Below are 25,596 nucleotides of genomic sequence, written 5' to 3' on the forward strand. Positions count from 1 at the left end.
ACGCAATACATGCCTCCAGATTGACACTTTGCCTCAAGGATTGGTTCATTTATTTCTTTTTATCTCGGCAGCATGCCTTCAGGACTCGCTAAATTGCACGCCCAAGAACAAACGAGGTAAACTACAAAAGAAATTTTGACACTAAGAAGACAAGCCGCCACCGAATACAAATTATAACTTGGTGTCTGAGCAAAGGTATCCGAGAAACTTGTGTATGCATGCAGAGAGGTACATACCAAGCATTCCGGAAAGGTCAACAATTGCACCCATTAGGCTACGCAGAAGTGGATGAAAATAAAATATTTCGAAGCCTTCAAGTTTTGCAAGATTTGCCACAATTCAAATCCTATGAGCAACATGAACTTAAAAGTACACTAAGATGATCAAGCCTCCTATCAAACAAGATGGTTTCTACATTAACCCATAGTTTTAAAGGCAAACTTTGAGTCGTCTAATCTCTAACTCTGTACAAACAGCCATATGAAAGAAGGTTGGGATGAAACACTGGAAACCTTCTGAGAAGCCACAACATGGCCCACTCATCATCTCTTCTCACTCTTCATCCATGTCACATGCATAATATAAAAGCCAAGAATGATTTGCCGCCTGGCATACAAATTGCCAAGAATGCTATCAACAGAGACACAGGGAATACACCCTGTTCCATCAGGGTGGGGTCTAATCCTTCCATATTGACACCCAACTTCTGCAGGGATTCATTGTATGGCAAGACGCCTTTGTGAGGACTGCTTAGAAGAGATGCTTCCCCATTGCTGGCCTGAACAATCTCCTTCCTCACCTCTCTCGCCAGCATGCAGATATGATGAGGCCTTCAAGCCGTTGTGATTTTGGTAGTGGTCACCACCATTTACATAATTCTGAGCTTCGGATGCATCATGCCTCCCTCCCTGTTGCCCATTGGAGGAATTCCATGTTTCAGCAGAATCAGCGAGCAACGGTTCCGAACCAGATGAACTTGCAGACTGTGATGAGAGAGCTGGCCCAGAACCTATGCCCTTTCCTTTGGCTTCATGGTTCGAAGCATCAACATCACCTTTCTTTGCAAACCGTCCTCCACTCCCCCTGGCCCTCCTCATAGCATGCTGGTGCCGAGATTCATGGAGATATGGCTGAACAATATGGGGAAATCAACCAGATATCATAGAGATGGAGCTCAAATTCCACATATGCCAAAACATTATTTCATGACCATGGAAACTCAAATTGCACATAAACCAATACATTCAAGTCAAGACAGTCTTAGCAGTTTAAGTTGAATTTATTTATCTCTATATAATGTTTATCGTACAGAAAGGTACAACACCAGTTACAACCAAAGTATGCATCATATATCAAAAGGCCAGAGGTATAAAATTTGTACTTACCTTTATATCCATCTCTGTGAAACGTACACTCACATAGAAAGTCAGAGCACCAATAATAGAGAGCATATCAATGCACTTATATTGCCAGATAATTAAGAAATTTTCCTCGTCAATTGCATTATTTTTCCTTCTTAATTCAGATACTTATCATGACATAAAGTACTATCAACTAAGGAAGCAGTACAGGGTCAGAAAATAATTCAAGCTGAAGCTGCAACCATCCTGAGTAAGAAAATTGCACCGAAACTGAAAAAGAAAATTATACCAAACAACTGAATAAGGCACAACTTTTTGTACCTTTCTAGCCTTTATCAACTTCTTTTCAAGCTCGGCTTTAGCACGTGCCTGTCTCCGCCTCAGAATACCTTGGTACTGTTTGGCATTCACGTAAACAGGCTCTTGTGCCATCTCGAGGGGCAAAGGCATTCTAGCATGAGGCATTCCAAGAAAAGGAGGATAACCCTGACCAAGACCATTCCACATAGTAGCAAATTAGTCAAGAGAGATTTATATCATGGCCAACGAGTTATTTCCATGAAGTTTATAAATCCACCAAAAGGGAGCACTAAAAGCAAACCACCTTATATCACAGAAAATTATTTCTATTCTCCTTATCATTGTTCATGTAACCGTTGATGCTGTCATTCAAGATGCTTCACTAATTATTTGTTAATTACAAGCCTTATGCCAATTATTTTGGTACCCATTATAGTAATAAAAAAGTTAAAACACCAATCATTTTTTTATCATTGTGGGAGACTCGCTTAAGATGTGTGTTGGGGCTGTAATAAAAAGGGCATGCAAACAGATGTTTTCTACATGAACTAGTAATTCATAATAGTCCAACAAAAAATATACAAGAAAATTAAGCTTTTCCCCCCTCGCCAAAAAAATTCATATTTAAATCATTTTTACCTACTCAACAATTTTCAAAGGTGAAAAGGCTAATTAAAAGCATGAGGTTCTCCAAATGAAAAACCTGGATTTCTACATACAAGCAAAGTGAAACAGAAAACCACCCATGAAGAGAGTTCCAGAGCTTTGCAGGTTGATTACCAAAATTAGCTACATATTCTTAAATGATGGTAGGATCTAAATTAGTGACAATCTTAAAGGACAGCAGGTTATCATCTAGGGATTTTACCAGGTTAGAGTATCAAGATAAACTAATTAAAAAGTCGGCTCTAGAAAGGATGACACCAAGATGATTCACTCCCCTTACACCCAAATAAGATCATGATCACCGTCTACGTTGCATTTTCTCTAACCAGTGGGCATAGACAGACTCTAACTAAGAGAAGATGAGTCCAAGTACTAGAAAATGCAGACCCAAAACAATAAGACACTTTTAAAATCCTGTGGATAGAGAAAAAGGGCTTCAATTCTCGTGACCAAGCATGCAGATATGAAAGAAATGAGCATCTCCCACCCTAATCAATTTAATCCCAGCCCAACTCTGCCTACAAATTTATATAAGAAATGAAACAGAAAAAAGAAAAAAAAAATAATGGAAAGAATGATAGGAACCAGTGAAACAACACCTCTCTCATATCCCAAATGATAGCAGATCACCAAATGAATGTAGAGGCCAAAGAATTCAGGCAACTGATTTACTTACCATAACTTTCAGTGCAGTAAAAGTTCCTAATGAATAATGGATCCAATAATTACAAATCAAAATTTAATGGTTTAAAGGAAAAGATCTAGTTTTCTGCATAGTTAATAAATTGATATAATGCTTTCCCATGGTTGTCCCAAATCTAAAGGAGAAAGAAGAAAATTCAATATACCATTAAAGGACACATTAGGCCAGTCACCCTCAGCTTCCCTGACGATGAACTGTATGGGTCTGTTAGCTCTTTTCCAGTTTGGTGATATATATACTCATTGAATGTCCAGTTCATTACCAAACTCACGAGACAAGGTCAATATTCTCCACAAAATCTATGAACCTGTTAGGTCAATATTGAATAAGAAGATATTGCTAAATCACATGGTTCCCTTCTGCTTAGAATATCAACCTTCCACACTTTCCCAATTTCGTGAAAGAACAAAATGTGGACAATTATCAATTCTGATCCCAACAGATAAGATCAATTCTTCTATATTTCCCAACCCAAAGCATCAGCAGAGAAGGATCATCAGTCAGAATCATACCCTGACCTCAGTTCAAAAAACCGATGTACAGCCAGAACACTACCTTACCTCCAACCACTATCTTAGTATGACAGCTGAAGCTCAAAAACTGAAGTTAAGGGGGGGGGGGGGGGGGGGGGGGGGGGGGGGGGGGGGGGGGGGGGGGGGGGGGAGAGAGAGAGAGAGAGAGAGAGCAAAAAAAAAAAGGGAACCAGTTGATACCTGTTAAGTTTTCCAGTTTGATTAGATTGTGAAAAAAAAAATCCGAAAAAGATAACTAATCCCAGAAGCTCCTTAGCAAGAAGAGTAAAAGTACAAAATTTTCAAAAACCAACCATCGAATGGATCATAACATTATTGCAATCAAGTTTATAGGAATACTTAATCCATGCAACAAAATAAACCTCTTCAGAGCATCATCTCGTAAAAGCAAAGATAAGGGTAGTTTGCCGTTAAAAAACAAAAATAAATCATCAACTGATGACAAATAATTGCAAGAGAGTAAACTTACATAAGGCTGATGCCCATAAGCTGCCATCATTCCCCCATAATATGGATCCTGATATGGATTTGATGCACATGCCTGCAAAATAATTGCAGCAAATCTAGGAATTCCTTCAGCAGCAGCAGCACAAAAGTTCAGGATGTCTAATTTTATACATTAAACAGAATCTTAAGCCCCAAAAGATCTTCTTTTGAAGGGGGAGAGGGTTGAGAATGAATGCACTTACAATTGAGTGACCAACAAGTTCAAGCTGTGCAGGTTGTGCAAGGCATTCATCACGCATAGAAGGTGCGGTTGACGTAACATGCTGCACATTTTGGGGTTCTTGTCCATAATTTCCTGCTGAAACAAGAATTTAAATTATTATTATTTTGATAGATAATATAAATTATTTTTTAATATCTGGAGAACCGGTTGTATCCTCAAAAGAGGATGGCACACTATTGGACATCTCAATAATGTGTCGAGCTCATAAATTAGAAAATTGTAATAATCGGTTTGTTTATAACATAATTTTATATAGTTCTGTCTAACAATATTATTTTTTCTAGAGTAATGCTATACACCACACCACCATCCCACTTGCATCTCACTATATATGATCTGGCGCATCTATCACCATTTGATGATAAAGAAGTATGCAATAAATGATCATTCAATAGTGATAAATGTGTCATATCTTAATTAGTGTAATGCAAGTGGGATGATAGTATGATGTATAGAATTTTTCTTTTTCGTAGTATAACCATTAGAAGCACCTGATCGTGAATACATGGTATTTTGTGATTCTTTGGTGGCATCGTCGTCTTCCTCATTCAGTTCATTATTTGACAGTGAATGACCATCATTGGAATCTGAAGGAGCATTTGGGCATTCCAACGATGACGAATTGGATACATTCCCTTCTGTCATAGCCGGGGAGATGGGATTGTACCCAATGTTCCGCCACCAAGGTTCAGGATAGACGCTTGGCGGCGGAATGGCATGTGAACCAGGGTCTAGCCGATTTGCATTTTCTGACTTTGACTGCATACCTTCCGAATTCCTTATAGAAGTATAGGTCCCTTTATTCCCTGTACAAATGTGGGTAGAAAATAGTCACAAGTCAGCACACAAAACAGAGACACAGGAAACGGGATCTTAAATTAATCTAAGGACCATGGCCGTCCAACTAAAAAGAAAGAGAACAGCTTTGCCAAATAACCACGAAAACTCTCATTCTATAGTCTCTTAAGATTCTGGACCTTCTGGTTCGTGTAATTTCACCAAATACTCTCAGCAACCAAACAGAACATAAGAACAAAGCTTTTCACAAAAATAGCAACAGCAAATTGAAGATCACACCGTCAAGTTTAAATTCGTCAATTCCCAGTCATGTAAACTCAAATTGATTTTCAGACTACAATCACGCTTGAAAATCTCAATTTCCCCCCATTCCCATAAACGGAGCAAAGCCCAATTTCCCACATGCAAACAATCTCTTGATTTCAATTTCATGCTTTCATTCCAGACTCCTCAAAAAGCCCATCACATATCCCAAAAACCAAATAAAATCCAGTAAAAAATGAAACAATTTAGACTAAAATCCAAAATTCCCCCGATAAGTCGAGAAACCAAACCCATAATCGAAGAATTCAATTGCGTCTAAAAAAATCGAGGAAATTGAAAAAATCCTAACTTACTTGAATCTAATAACTTACTTGCTCTGTGGCAGAAACAAAACCCTAGATTTTAGGTAGTCGAGAGAATCCGAAAGAATCCAAAGGGTCAATCTAATTTCTCTGCAGCACTCTCCTCACACTCTGAGAAATTCTAACAGTAATGGAAGACCTTCCCTATAAAACTTCTTCGAGACCCAAAAAAAGGCGCTGATTGCGTCACCAAGGCTGCGTCACTAATCCAGGGCCCACATCGGTTAAAACTATTTACTGATCCGACACGTGGAAGGCTACTGACCCGGTACTTGCTGATCCGGTTTTTGGTTGGTTTCTGCAGTTGGCGATTGGCTTGGAAATGGGGTGAAACGGCGAAAGCAGGTTACCGGTTGAAAAGCGAGGGCGCGGAAGGAATAGAGGACCGCATGGGTGAGATTAGCAGAGGCTTTGGTGAAAAAATAAAAATTAGAAAATAAATTTGAACCCCACGTGACACGCACTTGACTGGCAAAGTCCGGTAAACGCGTGGCCCTAGGGTGGGGACCATTCCAGTAGCGAAGTGACAGCCGCGTACGTCCAAAACATTATCCCTCAAATTTCTTCTATCCGGTTTATTAAAGTATTCTTTTATAAAAGAAATTATCAATTACCACTCTTTCATAATTATTTTATAAATAAAAATTTTACTCATATTTTTATACTATACACTATACATAATTTTTTTATTAAATATATAATTTATGAATGATGAATATAAAAATTTAATTAATTTAAAAAAATAAAATCAAAAAGTAAATTTTTAAAAATTAAAAAAATATAAATATAATATATAGTGTATAAAAATAATAAATAAAAAAATTATTTTATAAATTTAATTTAATAACCTAAATTAGAGTAAGATTTTTGTTGGATGGGATAAGAACTTCGTTACTCGACTTATCATTTTTTGTAAGTATTATTTATTTGTTAACAAATAAATTTGAGGACTTGTTTAGGATTATGTTAGGAATCTTAAAAAATATTTAAATATTATTAAAAAATTTTTAATAAAAAAATTAGATCACTTGAATGTTATATATTAAAATATTTTTAATCTCAAAAAAATTAAAAAGTACGTTCTCAAACGTGCTTATTCGAATAATACGAAACGTAATTCGAATTTTTAAAAAACTATCAATGAACGAAAATATCCATATAACTTTAAAATAATTATAACTTTCAAACTTTCAAGGATATGATCATATTTTTAAAAATTAAAATAATCGTCATTTCTACCTCAGAAAGTACTTTTTTAATTTGTTTCCAAACAAATATAACATATTTAAAAGTGTATTAAATATATAATTACTAAACAGTAAATAATTTTTTAATAATAGAACTTATTATTTAAGTTATCTTAAAATTATAAGCTATACTTCTTACCATAATCTCAAACATGCGGGTAGGTTTAGTAAGTAAGATGAGAATTTTAAATTGAGATGAAAGTTTAAAATATTATTTTTAAGTATTATTATTGTTTTATAATTTAAAAAGGTTGTATTAAAATTTAAAAAAGTTAAATTATATATTATATTTTATGTAAAAATTTAAGAAAATTATAACAATAAAATGATAATTTTGAATTAAGCCATGTTTACAAACCTGCCCTACAAATTTTATAACAGTATATAATATCAGTCATGGTTGCCAACCTAAGATTTATAATTATTTATTATAATTATGTTTATTGATGAACCTCATCCACTCTTTTTATTATATATATATTTTTTTAATATAAGAGGGAGTACTTATTCTATGAGGTTAACACTGGCAATTAAATTGTTTTTGTTGCATTTCGATTAACATGCACCTGACACGTGGACAAAACGTACGAGATTCAAATAAATATTGAATATATTTTATTTTATCTAAGATTCCGAAGAGGATAAGCACAAGCTAGCACTCGGAGCCTTCTTCTACCTTTTAAACCACCTTTGAAAATTCTCTCTATCTTAATTTACACTTTATCCCAATCCACGAAAGTTAACATTGTATAAGAAAGTCTTATATCGTATATTTCTATCTAATTAATATATAATTTTTTTTTTATTCTTATATTTAAATACAAATTTATTTAAATATTAAGACTACATTTAGATACTGATGTGATCTTAGATAATTTATAAATAGTAATAAAAAAAATATTGAATAATAATAAAAAAAATAGTAAATAATTTGTGAATACTAACGAATTATCAAAAATAACTTAAAATAAAAAGATAAAAATAACAAATCACATATAGATTAAGTTGAGATGTGTGGAATAAAATTTTCACGTAGAATTTATTTATATATATATATATATATATATTTGTTGACTCAAGAAAATGGTAAAGTGTTGTAATGTTTTTTCTGACTCATTATCTATTATAAAGATAAATGCTTTAGTTATAAATTTTTTTTATAAAAATAAATTAAAAATTTGATATAATTTGATATAATATGTTATATCTATTTTACAATATTTAATATATTATATAAAGTCACGTCAATTTATAAATTTATTTTTATAAAACTTCTTTATAATTATAACGCTTTGCTTAAAGAATGAAAGTTAATTACTTGGATAAACATTTAATATAAGGAAAAAATAATGGATGCTAAATTATTTACAATAATATGGTAAACAATTTCATTGAATAAGACTTGGCTAATGAGGTGAGGTTGTAGAGCCTATAACATTTTGGAAAAACCCATTAAGTTTTCTCTCAAACTTTATTTTTGTAAAATGTTCTGCAACTTTTTCTCACATCTCAAGATCAAACATGTACTTTTAAAGGAGGAGACCCGTCTGGTTGGTTGGGTTTTGGGCCAGAAAACAACATGGTTGGGACTAGGATTCGGTTCTGTAAGTTGGGTCCAGCCTTGAGTTGAGTAATGGATTATGTTTTTAAATTAATTAGAATATTCAAGAAGAAAAAATTCAGTCTAATAACTATAATTAATCCACGTCACTTTATATATTTTTTAAAAATAAAGATTCATTATTTACTTCCTTTAACAATTTGATAAGAACGAGTTAAAGCTGAGGAATGGGTGTAAAATAATTGCATTTGGCTCAGATACTATGAATTTGGATGAAAAAATGTATTGTATGATGTTATATATTTGAGCGAAAAGATAGTTGCAATCGTGAGTGTACAAGTACCGTGTAATCATTTTGAGAAAAATGAATAACTATAAGATTCACATGAAAAAAATTAATTTTTTAATAATAGATTTCATTCTTTTTTAAAATGACTGCACGATATTTGTGCACTATACAATTATATGTAGCATTATTCTCAATTCCCACTAATCTTTGGTATACGAAGGGGCAGGGAGCCACCTTGTATTGTGGTTTTGATACTGTTCAAATTGCGAACTCATGTGCTCCTATGGTCAGAATTAGCCAATAGGCGGATTGGTTTGAGTTACATTTTGCTAGCGCTATTTTAGATTACTTAATAAAAAAATACCCACTTTCTTTCCCTGATGATTCCCGATTAATAGGGGAGTCGATAGCTCATATAAGTAAAGAACCAACCGAAGGTATTCTAAGATCCATCACGCAATGCGGGATCATGATATATCAACAGCATCTACTCGTGATCTAGGAGGATAAGCGTAGTTTACGTGTCAAGGGTTGAGTTATAAAAGTGGCTGATTGATGGGTTAAGATGGTTAGAAATTGCCATATTGCAAATGGTCTCGAGGGTGGCGACGGTTTGCGGGTGACAATGAAGTTTGTCTCTACAGATGGATGGTGAGTCAATTCTTGAATTTAGGGTAAACAGTAAGATAAGTGGAGATAGAGAGTTGGACTAATCACAATATTTCTTTTGTGTTAGAGAAACACAAAGAGCTATACCGGCATGTGTGGCGATCATATATATAAACTAGTCGTGGATGGATGAGTGGCCAAATTTTGAAGATTTGAGGCCGATGATACTGAAGAAGTGGCATGTGTGGCTTGTTGATGGACGCCAGGTGAACACCCATTGTATTGACACGTTGCTTCTTGTGGTTGTATATCAACGGCCTAAGAGTTTTGTGGTGGGTGTGTGTTGCTTGAAGGAGGCGGAAAGGCTATTGATCAATCTTTTTTTTAATCATGGTTGATGGAACTTAGAAAAATCTCTATTGAGATGATTACTACTGCAACTTGGGTGGGAAAGGGAATAGGAGGTCGACGGCCACATTATAGTGGGGATAGGTGGGGGTTGTGGTCCCAGCTTCTTGACTCGTTAAATGAATTTGTCACGAGCAAGTCCATTGAGTTAAAAGAACAGAGATGCAGAAACAGCAAATGGGTGAGGCACTGAGGCCTATAAGGATTCAACTCATGTCAATAACTTATGGCTTCAGTCCATTTAATTAAGTGTGTTGAAATATGCATTATGCAAAAGTTTTCAAAGTCATATATTTTCATGTAAGTTTTCTTCATATTTACAAATTGACCACGAACCCTTTCTACAACTGATGTGAGATAACCTAACAATCTTCTTCTAACATATTAAACACTAGGTTAGAGCAAAGATAACTCGCTTCTTCTGAGAATTGTTGGGCCAAAATTATTGATAAACTTAATTAGGCTCTAATATCAATTTTGAGTAGACATAAGCTCTCTTAATCGTAAAAATTAGTTTAAAAGATGAAATTTTTCCTTCTACAAATGATGGGGATAACCCAACACTTGAACTTGCCACTCTTAGGATCCAGCATAGCCCATAATTGCCGGCGTGTATGGAATGGGTGACACTCTATTTCGAGAGAAATTGAGTGAACCATATTCACATGATTATCAATGTTATTGTTTTAAAAAAAGAAATACAATATCAATAAGCAATTTATGAAAATCTATAACTCATTGGAACTTGTATATTTATATATTTACAAGAATTTTTGGGTTTTGTGCCTATAAAGTAAACAATGAGGCTTTCAATGAATGACTCAGTTGGGGGTTTGGGTCAGGATTAGAAAAAGAAAGCAAAACAAAGGTGGGGTGCTTAATTACAAGATGCTAAATACTTTTTTTTTTTTTTTATTAATCTTGCACGTACATAGATTTTATTACTGGTTATGGTATACCTAAGTATCGTAGCCCTAGCTATGTTTCCACTTTTTTTTAATCTAATGATCTTGAAAAACAGAAAACATTTCAAAACAACAAATCGCAATGTATCCCATTATAATAGCTTCATAGTTCCCACAACTGCATGAACTGCAAAAAATTGTCATTTAAGACAGCGTCCTTTTTGCAAGGTAAGGGTGGGAACCAAGTATTTGGTCTTAAATTTATTTATTTTTCACTTTGGCACTATAGTTATTGTAATGGGATGTTAATTTGTTAGGATCATGAATCTCTTTTTTTCATTTTTCTTTTTTCTTTTTTATCTAAATGATATATTTGCTTACTTAGAAAAAGTAAAGAAGAGTAGAATGAGGCAAATGGAGATGGCCTTCAATTCCTACTTAAAGCATGATCATATTATCAACATACTCGTTAGGAATTGAACAGAAGGAGACTAAACAAAGGCAATCCACAATCGCTCGGTCAAGTTAAGTTAGAGCCATAGCCTAGACATCAATCCAAATAGAAAATTGAATGAGTAATTAGGTAACTAATACTGATAGTATAAGGTGAATCCATATTCAAATATGAATCTAGGATCTAGTATATGTCAAGCTACATGGAAGTAATCCAAGATTAACCATTAAGCCACTATTTTAGAGGTTTCTCTTCTTGGAAACTTTCTACTGAAGGTTTTAATCATAGAATTAGAGGTGCAACCAATTTGACAACATCGATTTATGATTGAATCAAAGCATACCGAACAATATATGTACTACTACTGTCATGGTACACCTCTTGCTTTACTTTGTAAGTGAACTATGCAAAGTTAATGGAGAGAACATAATATCCGAGGAGGCCCAAGTGGATCTGGGCCATAAGATGGGCCCCTAGTCCACCTCATTGTACAAGCTCTGGTAGGTTTTGGGGCCCAACCATCTCCTAATACCTACAAGATAACCCTCTCTTTGAAATATTGGATAGAAGTGGTTATCATTTGAATTAAGTATGAGATAAATCTGACTCTTCCAAGATTTGAATTTTGAATAGTGGATGAACTCATTATCATCTAACAACAAAAGCGTTTTATGAAATCTCTATATAAGGGAAGAACCTAGTTACGTAAAGATTATCTGTATCATTGGTATTAAAAAAAATTATTTATCGTGATCTCTGACTTATGTATCGGAGGCATTCTCACAAAACCCCATGCCCTGATATTCTCTTGTTGTAGGTGATCGTATGTCAGTGACGGTTAAACACATCTATAACATTAAAAATAAAAGCTGGCTGCACAGATTTTGCAAATGATCTTTGTCTACTTCTGTCTATGCATTCTTTGAGTTAGAAGAGAAACTCCCTTTCCACCAAATAAAAAGAGTTTCTTTGCTTACAAAAAATAATATTTTTCTTAACAATATATAATTCTAAGCTATATATAATTGCAATTTAATTGAATTCAAAGTTATACCAGTTTTTGCTATGTGGCTTCGAAATCAGTTTCAACAAGTAGATAGAAATCCAAAAAAGCTAGCTCTGTTCCGATTATAGAACCAAACTGACCAATTATTTGATGAGATGAGAGTGTTTCTCACTACAAATAACAATTGAAGCTAGTGTATTTTAAGATTAAGATTAACTCGTAGGTTTGGAGAAGATAATTAAAAAAATAAATAAATAAGATGTAAAGAAACAAAGAAAGATGATAAAAGGAAGAATATCTTTTTTTATTATGAACCTTTTAACGTATAGTTAGTACCCTTCAAAGCAAAGCCAAGCCTGGGATTCCACTTTAGGTGAGAGCCTTTTAATATCACCAGCCCCAATCCCAACCACGCATATATAATGCTGAAAGAAGGAGAAAAAAGTACAGAGACAACAACAGGAAATGAAAAAGCAAATGTTCGATTTTTTTCAAAGATGATTTATCTCAATAGATTAATTTCTCATGTGGTATATATTTTAGTTTCCCACAAGATTAATTATCACTAACATATAAAAGGATAGTAAGGTTTGGTTTTGAGCGATATGACTTTTTATCTTCGTGTTATCATATCTCAATCACATTTTATAATAACAGAAATTTTATATATAATTATTTTTTACATATTTTTTATACATTTTATTAATATAATTGACTGCAACATTCTATCGCATTATTTTCACCTTTTTATAATAAGTATCTAAAATGATATGAAATGTAAGGAAATAAATCAAAAAATTAAATAAAACAAAAAAAGAAAATATATATATATATATTAACCACATGCACTCTGTACAGAAAATCACATGAAATAACCACAAAAAGACAAATTACTGTTGCTGTAAGTACGTTGCTTGACCCAAAAGCAAAAGGAAGATCATGTGAAGGAAATGGAGGCAACCTCGGATTCTAGAAAAGTTAGGAATGCTGATATTTATAAATTCTTTTTTATTTTTTTTTCTCAATCTGATATTAATAAATTCACTTTAAGAAAAGTGGGTGTTTGATGGATTAGACGTTGCATCATTGGAATTGAAAAAGAAGCTCTTTAATTACTTTAGGAGAGACATCAATCCATATGCAATTTCCTATAGTAATATTACTTAATTATTAATTCGAGATACATCATTCATTTTATCTCCCGCATTCCAATGTTCCCCTCCTATTATTGTCTCGCTCTCTCACTCTTACATGTATCCATCCATACATACATACATGCAAATTTATGCATCCATCCATACCTACGTACATACATACATGTAAATTGATTTAAAGGGAATGTCATGTGCATTTTAAATTTATTTAATTTTTTAAAAAAAAATAAGTAGAATTTACGTATTTTAAAACTGTAATGTCTATCATTTTTCATATATGTACATGAAAGATATGTTCATGAAATGCCAATGCATGAAGGGAATGATGCGGACATATATATATTATCATGCCCAACAAATAAGAATTAAGGGGACCAGTACAACGTTGTGTGATTAATTATAAGGGAAAGTGAACCCATCATGATCTAATATAATCAGAAGATCATCAGATGAATATCGATGAATATCATGTCTTGATCATGTAATGAATGCAAATCGTGTTCACAAAATTCTTTATGCAAATTAAATATTCCCAAAAAAAGTTGCATCCATCCACCCTGATGAGATTGATATTCAAAGCTGCAAGCAAGCAAGCCATGACATGATCTCTGCTTTAAGCCACTAACACTACTTTTAAGTCAATTCAGAATATGTTAATTAAGTACACTACAGTGATCATATATTCCCACTAATAATGTCTCACAATTAGTGCACTAATATATAGTACACTAGCTAGTTTGGCCAAAAATAAACAAATTAAAAGGTTGTTTTTGGCCGGGACCAAGCTGTCGACTCTAGCTACTTCATTAAGGACATATATAATTATCAAAGTCTTATTTTAGATTTTAATTAGTATTTGGTAATTAATTCGTTGCTACACCAACTTATATGAGTGGAAAGATAAAAAAATGAGATGGAAACTATATTAATTAAGAAGGAACAATGCCTTGTGCTGTTGTTAATTCTAATTAATTGAGTTTTGCAATATACAGTTACTTTTGCGTATTCATTATGTACTTCACTGATCATGTGATTGGCCAAAATAATTATTTTTTATTAAAAAATTATGCAACCAATCACATTAGTGAAGTATACAAAGAGTATGTAAAATTGATTGCATATAAAATTTTTGATATTTAAATAGTGAGTATGCTAGATAAAATCGCGGAGTGTATATATAAGAGCCACACAATCATTTTTAAAAAAAATAAGGTTTATCATTAAAAAATTAATTTTTTTTCATATAGATTGATCTCGTATGTACTCACTTTTTTCAAATAGATTATTTAACGCTTTCACACTCAACGAGTACAAATATCATTTGTCTTAAATAATATTATTTTATATAATTTTTTTAGATCAAATCTTTGTTGAATATATATATATATATATATTTTAAAAAAAAATCTAAACGTCCACCCCAATAATAATGCACGAGTGCCCAAATCAATTAATCGAGTTCACAAAATTAGAAGGAAGTACATGGTACCAAATCAGTAAAAGCTAAAATAAAATGATGAGAAATTTCTCGAGATTCTCTAAGGTGAAAACAAGGATCATAGCCCGCACGAGAGTTTATTCATTGGATTCTCTTATAGATGCTGGGCTTAGCTCAGACACCCAGACAGTACCACAGATCTGACAGCATAATACAATCAGCATGCCCTGCTACGATTAATCCCCCTTCCTGCTCTCCCCCTTTTGCATGTGTACACTCACTCCCAAAGCAAAAGTTGATCATATTCTATCTAAATCCGTCCAGCATGCAGATGTGTCTTTGATATTTGCACTCGAAACCTTGTCTGGTGGCCAAAATCCCAATAAAATTTTAACTGCATTTAGCATTCCATAGCCATGGGGAAAGAGAATATGTATGGGGGCATATGCAGACCTTTTCTGGAAGTGATCTTTTTATGGGCAAGAGAACATTGTTTCACATCGTAATGCATGGGGAGGGACATGATTAGCTGTTTAGGGGGCCCACGGTTTGAAATTTTAAGCCATTAATCGAGTGTAATTAATTCTCTTAAATAAACAATGGTCCTGCTGTATGATTACTGATTAGTGGGATGTTATTCATAGGCTGCTCACTCTATTCTTTTTAGATAAGTAGTGATTTAACATAATATCAAAACAGTACAATTTTGAACACGAAGTCTGTATTTTCTTTTGAAGAGTGTTAAGATATAGAGATGGGGAGTCTTGGATCCTTATGAACATGTAAATCGTACGATTATTTGTTGAGGAAGGACTATAGACCAGGACATAATCATTTAGCCTAGCTAACAAGTGCAGAGAAGAAGAATAATGATAGTAAAAGAAGGGTTTACACATGGAAAGAAGGTCTATGCCCTAATTGAACTATATATTTTAGGTTGACTCATGATCAACAAACAAAAGCAGATATAATTGCAAGCTAAACATATTTTAGGTTGACTCATGATCAACAAACAAAAGCAGATATAATTGCAAGCTAAACATGTCACTCACAAACCTCAAATCCATCCATTACATTGCAGTACTCACCAAACTCTCGATCATGTCAGAAAACATATAAAAGAGGAATAAATAAACAAAAGGGAAAGTAGGTATAAAGGGCTAAATTTAGTTGGACAAAACCAGCTAAATTTAGTGATTAGTGTACCCTACATTAATTTGAAACCCAACTAAAACAGTATCAAAGTGGGGGGAAAGCTAACAAATGCTTCCTAAGATCATCACCCAAATCAAAATCCCAAGTTCTCACACTATACTTAAACGATCAGATGGAAAAAACCACGATCGAATTAAAAACTAATATGATAATTTCATCCCATTTCTTTAAATTAGTGAAATGATCTGATCTTTTTTTCATATATTCTATAAACACACATCGATCAAACCGAAATATCTTGGAGTGCAAAGAAAAAGAAGAGCTCTAAGTCTGGAGGAGCAAAGAATGGAATCGGGGATCTTTGCAAGGAGCAATTCGAAGCTACTCTTTTCTTCTTGGGTGCTGGTGGGCATGTTGACATCTCTGGTATTCTGAATCTCTGAGCTTTTGGAGTGGAGCAGCCGCTTGAGGGGACTTCATGATGAACGCCCTGATCAAAATCTATGTCGCCGATCTTTGAAAAATCATTGCAGCTTGGGGTGGAAGAGTTTGAAGGCAAACTTCTCGATGCTTCTTCTTGATTGATCTTGGAGTGCTGAACAAGCTGCCGCTTCTTGAAATGCTTTCTTCTTCTTGTCTTTCTGGTTGGCCTTGTTCTTGTTCTTCCAGTTGGAGATGGAGCCATTTGAAACAGATAAAGGATGATAAAAGCTTAGTGCTCTCTCTGCCGGATTTGGTAGTACTTGAAGAGCAGTGAAGTAGAACAAATCACAGTGACAGCATGTACTGAATCTGGCAGGAGTGATTAAGCTGCTGGAACCTTTTACCAAAGGTTAGATCAGAAGGAATGTCTCCAAAACACAAACTAACACCAGAAAAACCCTATTGGCCAGACTACTTCAAAGCTACTAAATTTGACTGGCAAGTAATAGAAAAAGCTTAGTAACCAATTACAATCCTTTAGAAACGAACACTTTTTTTCTCGGCCTCAAAACTACCTCAGGAAAAGAACCCACTAAATAGATAAGAGTTACTGCACTTTTGAATTGCCAAAGCGCAAAAGGATCAGGTTTTCTAGTGTAGGCCAGGAGAAGATGAACCCAGAAAAACTTTTTATGAGCAATAGCAAAACCTAAGAGCATCAGAAGAACTCTACATAAATTAATCTTGATAAAATCATGATCATGACTAGCAGAGCAATCTTTCCAGAAACCTAACAAATGAAAGGGGAAAGAGCAACTTACCTCTAGCCTAGAGATTAACCTACCTAAGAAGCAATGAACCTCTTCGATCAGTATAAGGCCTGGGAAACCCTAATTAAACCCTATAAAAACTTGAGAACTAGTTATGTCTTATATTTATGTCGGAAAATCTGGGCAGGTCTGCCCGCTGCCCTAAGCAGTGCCCAGAGCACTGAGGGAGGGAGAGAGGCTAGTTCAAATTTCTATGGATCTAGGGATTATAAGTGATTAGGAATAATAATATTATTGTGGTCAGGGGCGCCTTGCCCGCTGCCCGTGCAAGAATATTTATAGCAGTAATCAAGATATATTTTCCCAACTTTTTTAGCATAGATTAATTCACGTACACTTTTGTGCTGGAACTTATAATTATGTATCGCTTAGGGATTGAAAATCCGGTCAGTCTGCCCGCTGCCCTCAACAGAGAGAGATAGAGAGAGCTATTTTCTATTTTCTTTTATTTATTTTTATATTTTTTTCGCTGCAAGCATATGTACTATATTTATATCAATTATTCACTCAGAGTGAAATGGTTATAAGTGTTTAGTTTATAATTTAAATCAAATAATAATGATTTTGTGGCACTAACATATATATTATTACTTCACAGATCTTATATTGATAAGGAAGTGGAACTACTACAATTTAATAAGTTATGCTACATTAACTTATATGGGTAATGCTATTTATAGTACTTTTGGAACGTGCAGTCTTAGCATATTTTATTTGAAAAAAAAGTAAGGATCGCCATTAAAAAAATAATATAGTGTACATTTACTATAAAACCACATTGGTTATAAAAATAAAAAAAAAATAAAAAATAAAGAAGAAAGTTTTATATATTATACTATCATCTCACTTTCATCCTACTATATAATATATGTCACATTTATCACTATTAGATAATAATTTATTTAATTATCTAATAATGATAAATATGTCACATTTTATATATGGTATATAGCATTACTCTAAAAAAAATTATATATTTTTCGTTAGCTGATGTCATAAGTTTTTACATTAATACAATGTTTGAAGTATATGTTAATATATAATAAGTAAGCCTGTAAGTAAAAAAAAATTCAAATACAATGGGATCTACCATCACTTACAAACAAAATAAAGCAAAGTTTTAGAGGGAGAGAAAATGAATTACACATGATTAATTAATGTTTAATTTTTGCATTATAGGATTTGTTAGGAATACTAGGTAGTAATCAGGGCAGGACTGCTGCTGCCCGAGGAAGTGGTCACCTATATATATATATATATGGTTAAGGTTCTCATTTATTTATTTATCAAGGATTTAATTTACTCGATCAACAGTTAATTATTATTAATATTGTTGATTGTCTGTGTCAGTTAGCTCTAGCCATTAATTTCTTGGCTTCAGGTGGTCAGACATGATTTTTATTTGATCATTAATTATGGTTTGGCGTGATCTCCTTGTTTTTAATCCCATTCTTTAATTACCTTTTGTTCCAATATTGCAGACACTCTTCATGGGATTCCCAAAGGGTTCAGTACTATTTTTGCACGTGGCTGGCTCTTTCATCGACCACAAGTTGACAAAATGCCATACCATGCATGTTGAAGTCATGTTTTGTCTGAGCTTCGCTTGGATAAACATGGGTCAATGACTCAATGTAACTTTATCTCCAAGTTGTATTTTTATTATTATTTGTTTTTATAATTTCCTTTTAAAAAATGAAAGTTATAATAGTGTATAATTATAGCATAATCGTTTTTAAAATAATAAAAAAATATGAGACTCATTTAAAAAAATAATAATTTTTAATAATAAATCTTATTATTTTTAAAAATATTTATACGGTACTTACGAATTTGATAACGACTGAATATATCATTACTCTTTTCTATTTAATTTGATTCTTTTGATTTGATTTTTATTTCAAATGATTTGATAACAGTATCAGTTCAATAGACCTAAATTTAGATTATTGTTACTTTATTAATATTTTTTATTTAATGGGACTTAACTAGAAATATCTTTTTTATTATCTAATTAGATTGCTCGATTCTTGAGAGGGATAGAGACAACATGTGATGGGATGAGAAATACTTTCCAAAAATCCTTAAATGATGTGTTAACAACGTACAGAAATCAGCAACTCCTATACATTTATGTTTGAATGACAAACTTGTCTGAGCAGGCTGAAATTGGCACTGAAAGTCTAGCACAAAGTTGACCTTTAATTTAAAATAATGAGGAGCTGCTGCTAAGTATTGCTACCTGATCTCAACAAAATGAGCTTTGAATTGAGGAATATATAATAAGTAAAGCAAATTAAACAGATCTTTTAAACAGCTGAGCCCAACAAAATACATTTTAAATGAGGAATATTCATGTAAATCCAGCTATCCATAAACTCCCTGAAAATGCAGTCCATGCATCTATGATTATTGTGTACCAGAAACATAAGTTACAGTACTGCACTAATATTTATTAGGGGAAAGATCAGTTGGAATTTATATACATGAATTGGAAGTTAGGGCTGTCGTAGATCTGTTGGCCAACAATATCAAGGAGGAAAGAGGAGAGGTTATAGACTTAAGATTTGGAAGAACATGATCATGATAAAGGGTTTCTCAAGTTACTGGACCATACTGTTCTTATAAATCAAAGAAAGATGGGAGTTATAATAACCAAAACCTGTCCAGAAATGATCATGACTTTAAGGGTGAAACATGAAAATATTTGAAAAATTATACTATATCAAATCCATACTAATGAAATAACCCATCACGGTACACCATGTAATTGCAATGCTCCACCGCATATTTCCAGGTAGTTTTTTTCTAGATGCCAAGAATAGACAGATAACAATTCAATACTTCTAAACCATGGTGCCCCCTTTCTCTGAAAAAAAGAAAAAAAGAAAAAAAGGATTTCAACCTTAGACAACACACATAGTGCACCAATGTCAATAGGAAAAATACGTTTTCACATATTGGTTGCGGTGTGTAATAGATCCTAGTAGGGATATTTGGTACTCACACACTAATGGCCCCAGTGTAATGAATGTCCAATGGCCGAATACAAGTTTAATGATGAGTCTTATTGATATATATTGTGGATAACAGATAATGCCTTCAACTAATCAGTAAGGCGATCGCTCAGATTAATACGAAGAGTCTTCAAGATAAATTTCGAAAGTTAGTTATCATCATAGCTACAATGCTTATATAAATAACACCTAAAGATAATACATTTACATTCATTCATACACTTATATTGAGATTACTTCTCTAACTTAGACATCGGAGTTTCATTAGACACACCGTGCCTCTCCCTCCCTCATTTCATTACAGGTATTCTTGCAGCTGGTGGCATGAAATACGTCCTTAATATATCCACTCAATAAAACATTAACAACGAATATTCGATGATTCAGGTCAAATGGCTGGTGAAGGCTACACTGTGCGTTACTATTTGGGTATGATAATAGATTAACAATAGTTCTACATATTGGTTTGATTTTACTTACAGCCGATAATATTGGTTTGATTATGTTTTTTACGTTGGTTGATGACTACAAATCTAACGGTGTGATTCAAGTGCTCACAAATTCAAATGCAAGTTCATGAAATCTTTGTGGCTTTAATATTTGGTTAATGATTGGAATATATATATATATATATATATATATATATTTCATGAAATCATTTCGATCTTTTTTATTGGAACTTTTCTGTTGGATATTATTTGGTTTAATGAACTTGTTATGCAACTATTTGGTTAAAGAACTTTATGTTACTTTTTTTACTTGTTGAACGCCATAAGAGAAGAAAGATTTGAATGGAAAGCAATGCAGATATTCTATCAACCAATAAAAACTTATTTCATAGGAAAGTTACTAATTCTGCATGGTTTAGTTCCACTACCTAAATTATAAACTATTGGCTTCAATATGGAGATTTCATTACCTCAAACAGAATACATCAATTTGTTTAATGAGTTTAATGAGTTTCTTAGGTGGTGAAGCAAGCGAGCATACTTTATTTATTTGGTAGTGCCATGTATAAAATGATACCAGATTTTATTTTGGGTAATTTTTTTTTTTAATTTATTATGTGATTACCAACTGCTTTTTCAACATGTGGAGATAAAAGTGAAAAACTTCTATAGGGCATGAGAAAAGGGGAAGAACATGCATCTTCCTTAACACCATCCTGCTCAAATTCCCCAAACTCAGTATGTTATTTCATAATTAAAAAACTTATTGCAACTCAATGTTTAGCATCCTAATTATTAACACATTTTTTTTTAGGACATGCATCCCTCAAACTAGTCTAGTAAACTTTTCAAATTACATGTATAGTTATTTTGGACCAAATCCTGCATGGTCACCAGCTTTCATGCCATATCCAGATAGCAACAAAAATCTAAACAACATTCAGGTGTTTTTTTTTTTATGATTATGTTTATTCAAAAATAAATTTAAAAGAATTTATCGATCAATTTGACATTACACTAAAAAAGAAAATTGAGAATAAAAATTAAATAGAGTCAGTCATTTAGTGGTACTATTTTCTATTTATCTAAATCGCTAATTGAAAACAAATTTCAAAAATTATACACCAATACTAAATTGTTAATTGTTTGTGTCAGTTATCCGTAGCTATATATTAATTTCTTAGCTTCAGGTGGTCAGACATGATTTTTATTTGATCATTAATTATGGTTTGGCGTGATCTCTTTGTTTTTAATCCCATTCTTTTAACCTTTTGTTCCAATATTGCAGACACTCTTCATGGGATTCCCAAAGGGTTCAGTACTATTTTTGCACGTGGCTGGCTAGCCCTTTCATCGACCACAAGTTGACAAAATGTCATACCATGCTGTTGAGGTAATGTTTTGTACGAGCTTTGCTTGGATAAACATGGGTGAATGTAACTTCATCTCCAAGATTTTTGTTTTTTTTAAATTATTTGTTTTTATAATATCCTTTTAAAAAATAAAAATTATAATCATGATTGTATAATCGTAAAATATATAATTGTTTTTAAAAAAATATAAAACTCACGTAAAAAAATAATAATTTTTAATAATATATCATATTATTTTTTAAAGCACTTACAAAGTATTTACACATTTTATAGTTGAATGTATCATTATTCTTTTCTTTTTAATTTGATTCTTTTGATTTGATTTTTATTTCAAATAATTAGATATCAGTATCAGTTCAATAGAACTAAATTTAAATTATTGTTACTTTATTAATATATATATTTTTTTAATGGGACTTAACTAGAGATATCTTTTTTATTATTTAATTAGATTGCTCAATTCTAGAGAGGGATAGAGACAACATGTGAATGATCCTACAAATATTTAATACTGTTTCTATAATAATATCAAGCAATATTTAATTAAATCAATCAGATTGGTCAAAAAATTATAGAGAATTTCAATTATCAATTTCAGTACCACCTTACTCATAATATATATGTGTATATACGTAGACATGGAGGTATCCTCCAAAATGGCCTTTCTAGCTAGCTAGTCTTTTTGGGACCTTCATGTTTTGCTTTTCTCATTGTTTACTTTATATACCACACATTTATTTATGAAACATTATGCTCATGATTATCTACATATCACGTACTATATATAATTTTTTTTAAATTTTTTTTCTCTTACCAAATGTGTGTCTTACCAAATGTATAGTATATGGACAATAAATAGAAGAACTCTATTAGTTTAGGAAGAACAGAACAAAAAAAAGTAAAAAAAAAAAAATTAGTATGATGTGTGGTGTGTGAGGATGATGAGTAACAAAACTCTTTATTTATTTATATGTCCAGATCTACAAGACTGTGACTTTTAGGATATGCATGAGGAATGAGATAAAATCAGAATTTTTTAAATAGTTGTAAGATGATCTGTGAATAGTAGTGAGATAGTTTGAATTAAGTATTTTTTAGATTTTCAGAAAGAAGAGAAAAAGTTGAATAAAAAATATTATAAAGTTAAAATATCGTTAGAATATAATTTTTTAACAATATTTTTATTTTGAGATTTGATAATTTTGAATTGTTTTTGTTTTTTATTTGAAAATTTGAAATCACTGGTTATATTAATGACAACCAAGCTATCAAAGGTCTATACCTCTTTAATCATATGATTTCGGAAGTGGAACCAAACTCTGTGACGATTATGAGTGTTCTCTCATCATGTATAGACCATGCCAATCTGCCTCAAGGCAAATGCTTGCATGCTTATGTAACTAGAAGGGACTCCTATTTTGGTTTCAATCTGTCTTTTGCAAATGCTTTTATAATGATGTATGCAAGATGTGGTGGCATGCAAAGTGCTAAAAATATCTTTGAAACTTTACCAAGGAGAAATATTATTGCACGGAATGCCATGATAAATGGTTATTGTATGCATGGTCGTGGATATGATGCCATTCATTTCTTCTTGCAAATGCTAGAAGATGGTTACACACCAAAATGGAGCGACATTTTTATCTATTATATCTTCTTGCAGCCATTCTGGTTTTATAGAGAAGGAATTGGAGCTTTTTCATTCCATGGTGTAGGATTTTAAGAATATAGAACCTGAGTTTTTTCACTATGGTTGCGTGGTTGATCTGCTTGGTCGTGGAGGCTGCTTAGATTAAGCTAGAGAGTTTATTGAATCAATGCCCATCGAACCAGATGCATCGGTGTGGAGAGCTTTGCTCAGTACTAGTCGAGTTACTTCTGATATTAAGCTAGCTGAAAACATTTTTTATAAACTTGTTGAGTTAGAACCAATGTTTTGAATACCGTACCGGATGCCGTATCGGTCAAGGTACTGGAACGAAATATTTCGGTACCGGTACCGTTTCGTGTACCGTTTCGGAATAGTCGATATATAAATAAATTATATATATAAATATATATATATTAATTATATTTCAAAAGAATAATTTATATATAAATAAATTATACATAAATACATATATCTATATAAATTATAAATAGTTTAGTCTAAATTGGGGGTAAAAAAATAAATTTGTAGTTTGAAAAAATGAAAAAAAAAAAAAAAAACGAAACCGAAATACCGGCCGGTACGGGCCGGTACAGGCCGAAATCTCGGCCGGTACGGCCAGTATTTGAACCGGTACGAAATTACAGAATTTCTGTACCGGTCCGGTGGCCGGTACGGAATATACCGGCCGTACCGGCCGGTACGGTACGATTTTTAAAACACTCGTTAGAACCATGAATCCAGGGAATTATGTTTTGCTATCTAATATCTATACTGTACGTAGTAGGTCGTTGGTCGGAGGTTAGACAAATAAGAACATGGCTTAGAGTTAAATAAGCCTTCGGGATTTAGTTGGATTGTTGTTAGACGTCCGCCCCACTGTTTTACTGCTAGTGACGTCTCACACCCTCAATCAGAGAAAATTTATGAAAATTTAAATTCTTTATTGTCCTTGATCAAAGAAAATGGATATGTTCCGGATCTTTGTTTGATTTCACATGGTGAAGGCAAGTATGGGTGAAAGCCAAAAACTTGTTTATGCATTTCAGCTGATCAACTTGGGGGGTACTACATCTACCCCTATTATGATCTCAAGAATCTCAAGAATCTCAAGGATTTTTGCTGATTACCCCTAATTTAGCACGTGTGGCTTTTGATGCTGTTGGGAATTCAGGAATGAAGCAATGTTAGGGACAAACCCTTCTTCATTTGACAGGGTACCTCCTCATGCAAGGAATATCAGTAGAACAGGATAACGAATGGAAAAGAATCTTCTACAGGATTTCTGGTACTTCCTGCAATGTTGTTAAAACAAGAAGAAATTTTTGTTAGACTGATATTCTTATTAGCATCAACCTGGAACCAGGAGAAAGGAGCGAGAAGCAATTCAAGAGGTTGGCTATCCGCCCGTCTAAAATGTACAGGAAAAACACTGCATATATGATGGAGCATTGATGGCATTGATTTTTTCATGCTATCATTCAACGGATAACTCAGTTACAAGTGTCATTAGAGCGCTTCATCTTAGAGTTGCAAAAGGAGACCAACAAAGGTGTTGAAAAATAAGCAACATGCGTTAATAACATTGATATTCTGGATTACATGATTGTCATTAGTGATCTATATATATGTATATAATTGTAATACCAGGTTGATAAGCTTTCAGATGAATCAGAATGGTCAAACGTGTTCTGCATACTGTTCTATTTTTTTTTTTCGAGGCCTACATTTTCCATAACAAAAACTTGGTGAAATACAGGATATATAGTGCAAGGACTATACAATCTCGAGGAAAAGCAAGGGGTTCCTAACCTTTCTCAAACTCTACTTTTAAGTCTCAAATCTATGGATTCTAAGACGGTCAATTGGTGAGCGAGAAAGAAATAGCTGTATGAATAATTTCAATGAAATGA

General features: G+C 33.0%; 2 protein-coding genes and 1 pseudogene across 4 annotated transcripts; 1 reads left to right on the forward strand and 2 right to left on the reverse strand.

Annotated features, from left to right (window-relative positions):
• Positions 1-285: 285 nt before the first annotated feature.
• On the reverse strand, positions 286-5,881 carry LOC122291982 (nuclear transcription factor Y subunit A-1). 3 transcript variants are annotated; one of them, XM_043100092.1, is made up of 6 exons: positions 5,727-5,881; positions 4,785-5,099; positions 4,253-4,365; positions 4,033-4,104; positions 1,683-1,847; positions 286-1,130 (listed from the first exon to the last, which is right to left on the reverse strand). In XM_043100092.1, exons 2-6 carry the CDS (start codon positions 5,056-5,058, stop codon positions 717-719), a joined length of 1,038 nt encoding a protein of 345 aa, XP_042956026.1. In that variant the 5' UTR covers positions 5,059-5,099; positions 5,727-5,881; the 3' UTR covers positions 286-716. The 3 variants fall into 3 exon arrangements, with proteins under 3 accessions (XP_042956026.1, XP_042956024.1, XP_042956025.1); XM_043100090.1 differs by having other exon boundaries at positions 4,253-4,368; XM_043100091.1 differs by having other exon boundaries at positions 4,253-4,368; positions 5,709-5,852.
• Positions 5,882-16,226: 10,345 nt separating this feature from the next.
• Positions 16,227-16,628, reverse strand: LOC122291151 (cyclin-dependent protein kinase inhibitor SMR9-like). The gene has a single exon (XM_043098795.1). It carries the CDS (start codon positions 16,626-16,628, stop codon positions 16,227-16,229), a length of 402 nt encoding a protein of 133 aa, XP_042954729.1.
• Positions 16,629-23,266: 6,638 nt separating this feature from the next.
• LOC122291152 lies at positions 23,267-24,939 on the forward strand (annotated as a pseudogene).
• Positions 24,940-25,596: the final 657 nt, after the last annotated feature.

This window comes from Carya illinoinensis, chromosome 13, assembly GCF_018687715.1.
Source record: "Carya illinoinensis cultivar Pawnee chromosome 13, C.illinoinensisPawnee_v1, whole genome shotgun sequence".
NCBI classification, from domain to species: Eukaryota; Viridiplantae; Streptophyta; class Magnoliopsida; order Fagales; family Juglandaceae; genus Carya; species Carya illinoinensis.

What these genes read in the sequence shown, in the direction of transcription:
- LOC122291151 (XM_043098795.1), bottom strand. Translation starts at nt 16,628, where the DNA reads ATGGCTCCATCTCCAACTGGAAGAACAAGAACAAGGCCAACCAGAAAG.
- LOC122291982 (XM_043100090.1), bottom strand. Translation starts at nt 5,058, where the DNA reads ATGCAGTCAAAGTCAGAAAATGCAAATCGGCTAGACCCTGGTTCACAT. An exon ending in AACTTGTTGGTCACTCAATT is followed by an intron (nt 4,105 to 4,252) that starts GTAAGTGCATTC and finishes ATTATTTTGCAG; the next exon opens with GCATGTGCATCAAATCCATA. An exon ending in CTTATGGGCATCAGCCTTAT is followed by an intron (nt 1,848 to 4,032) that starts GTAAGTTTACTC and finishes GGTCTTGGTCAG; the next exon opens with GGTTATCCTCCTTTTCTTGG.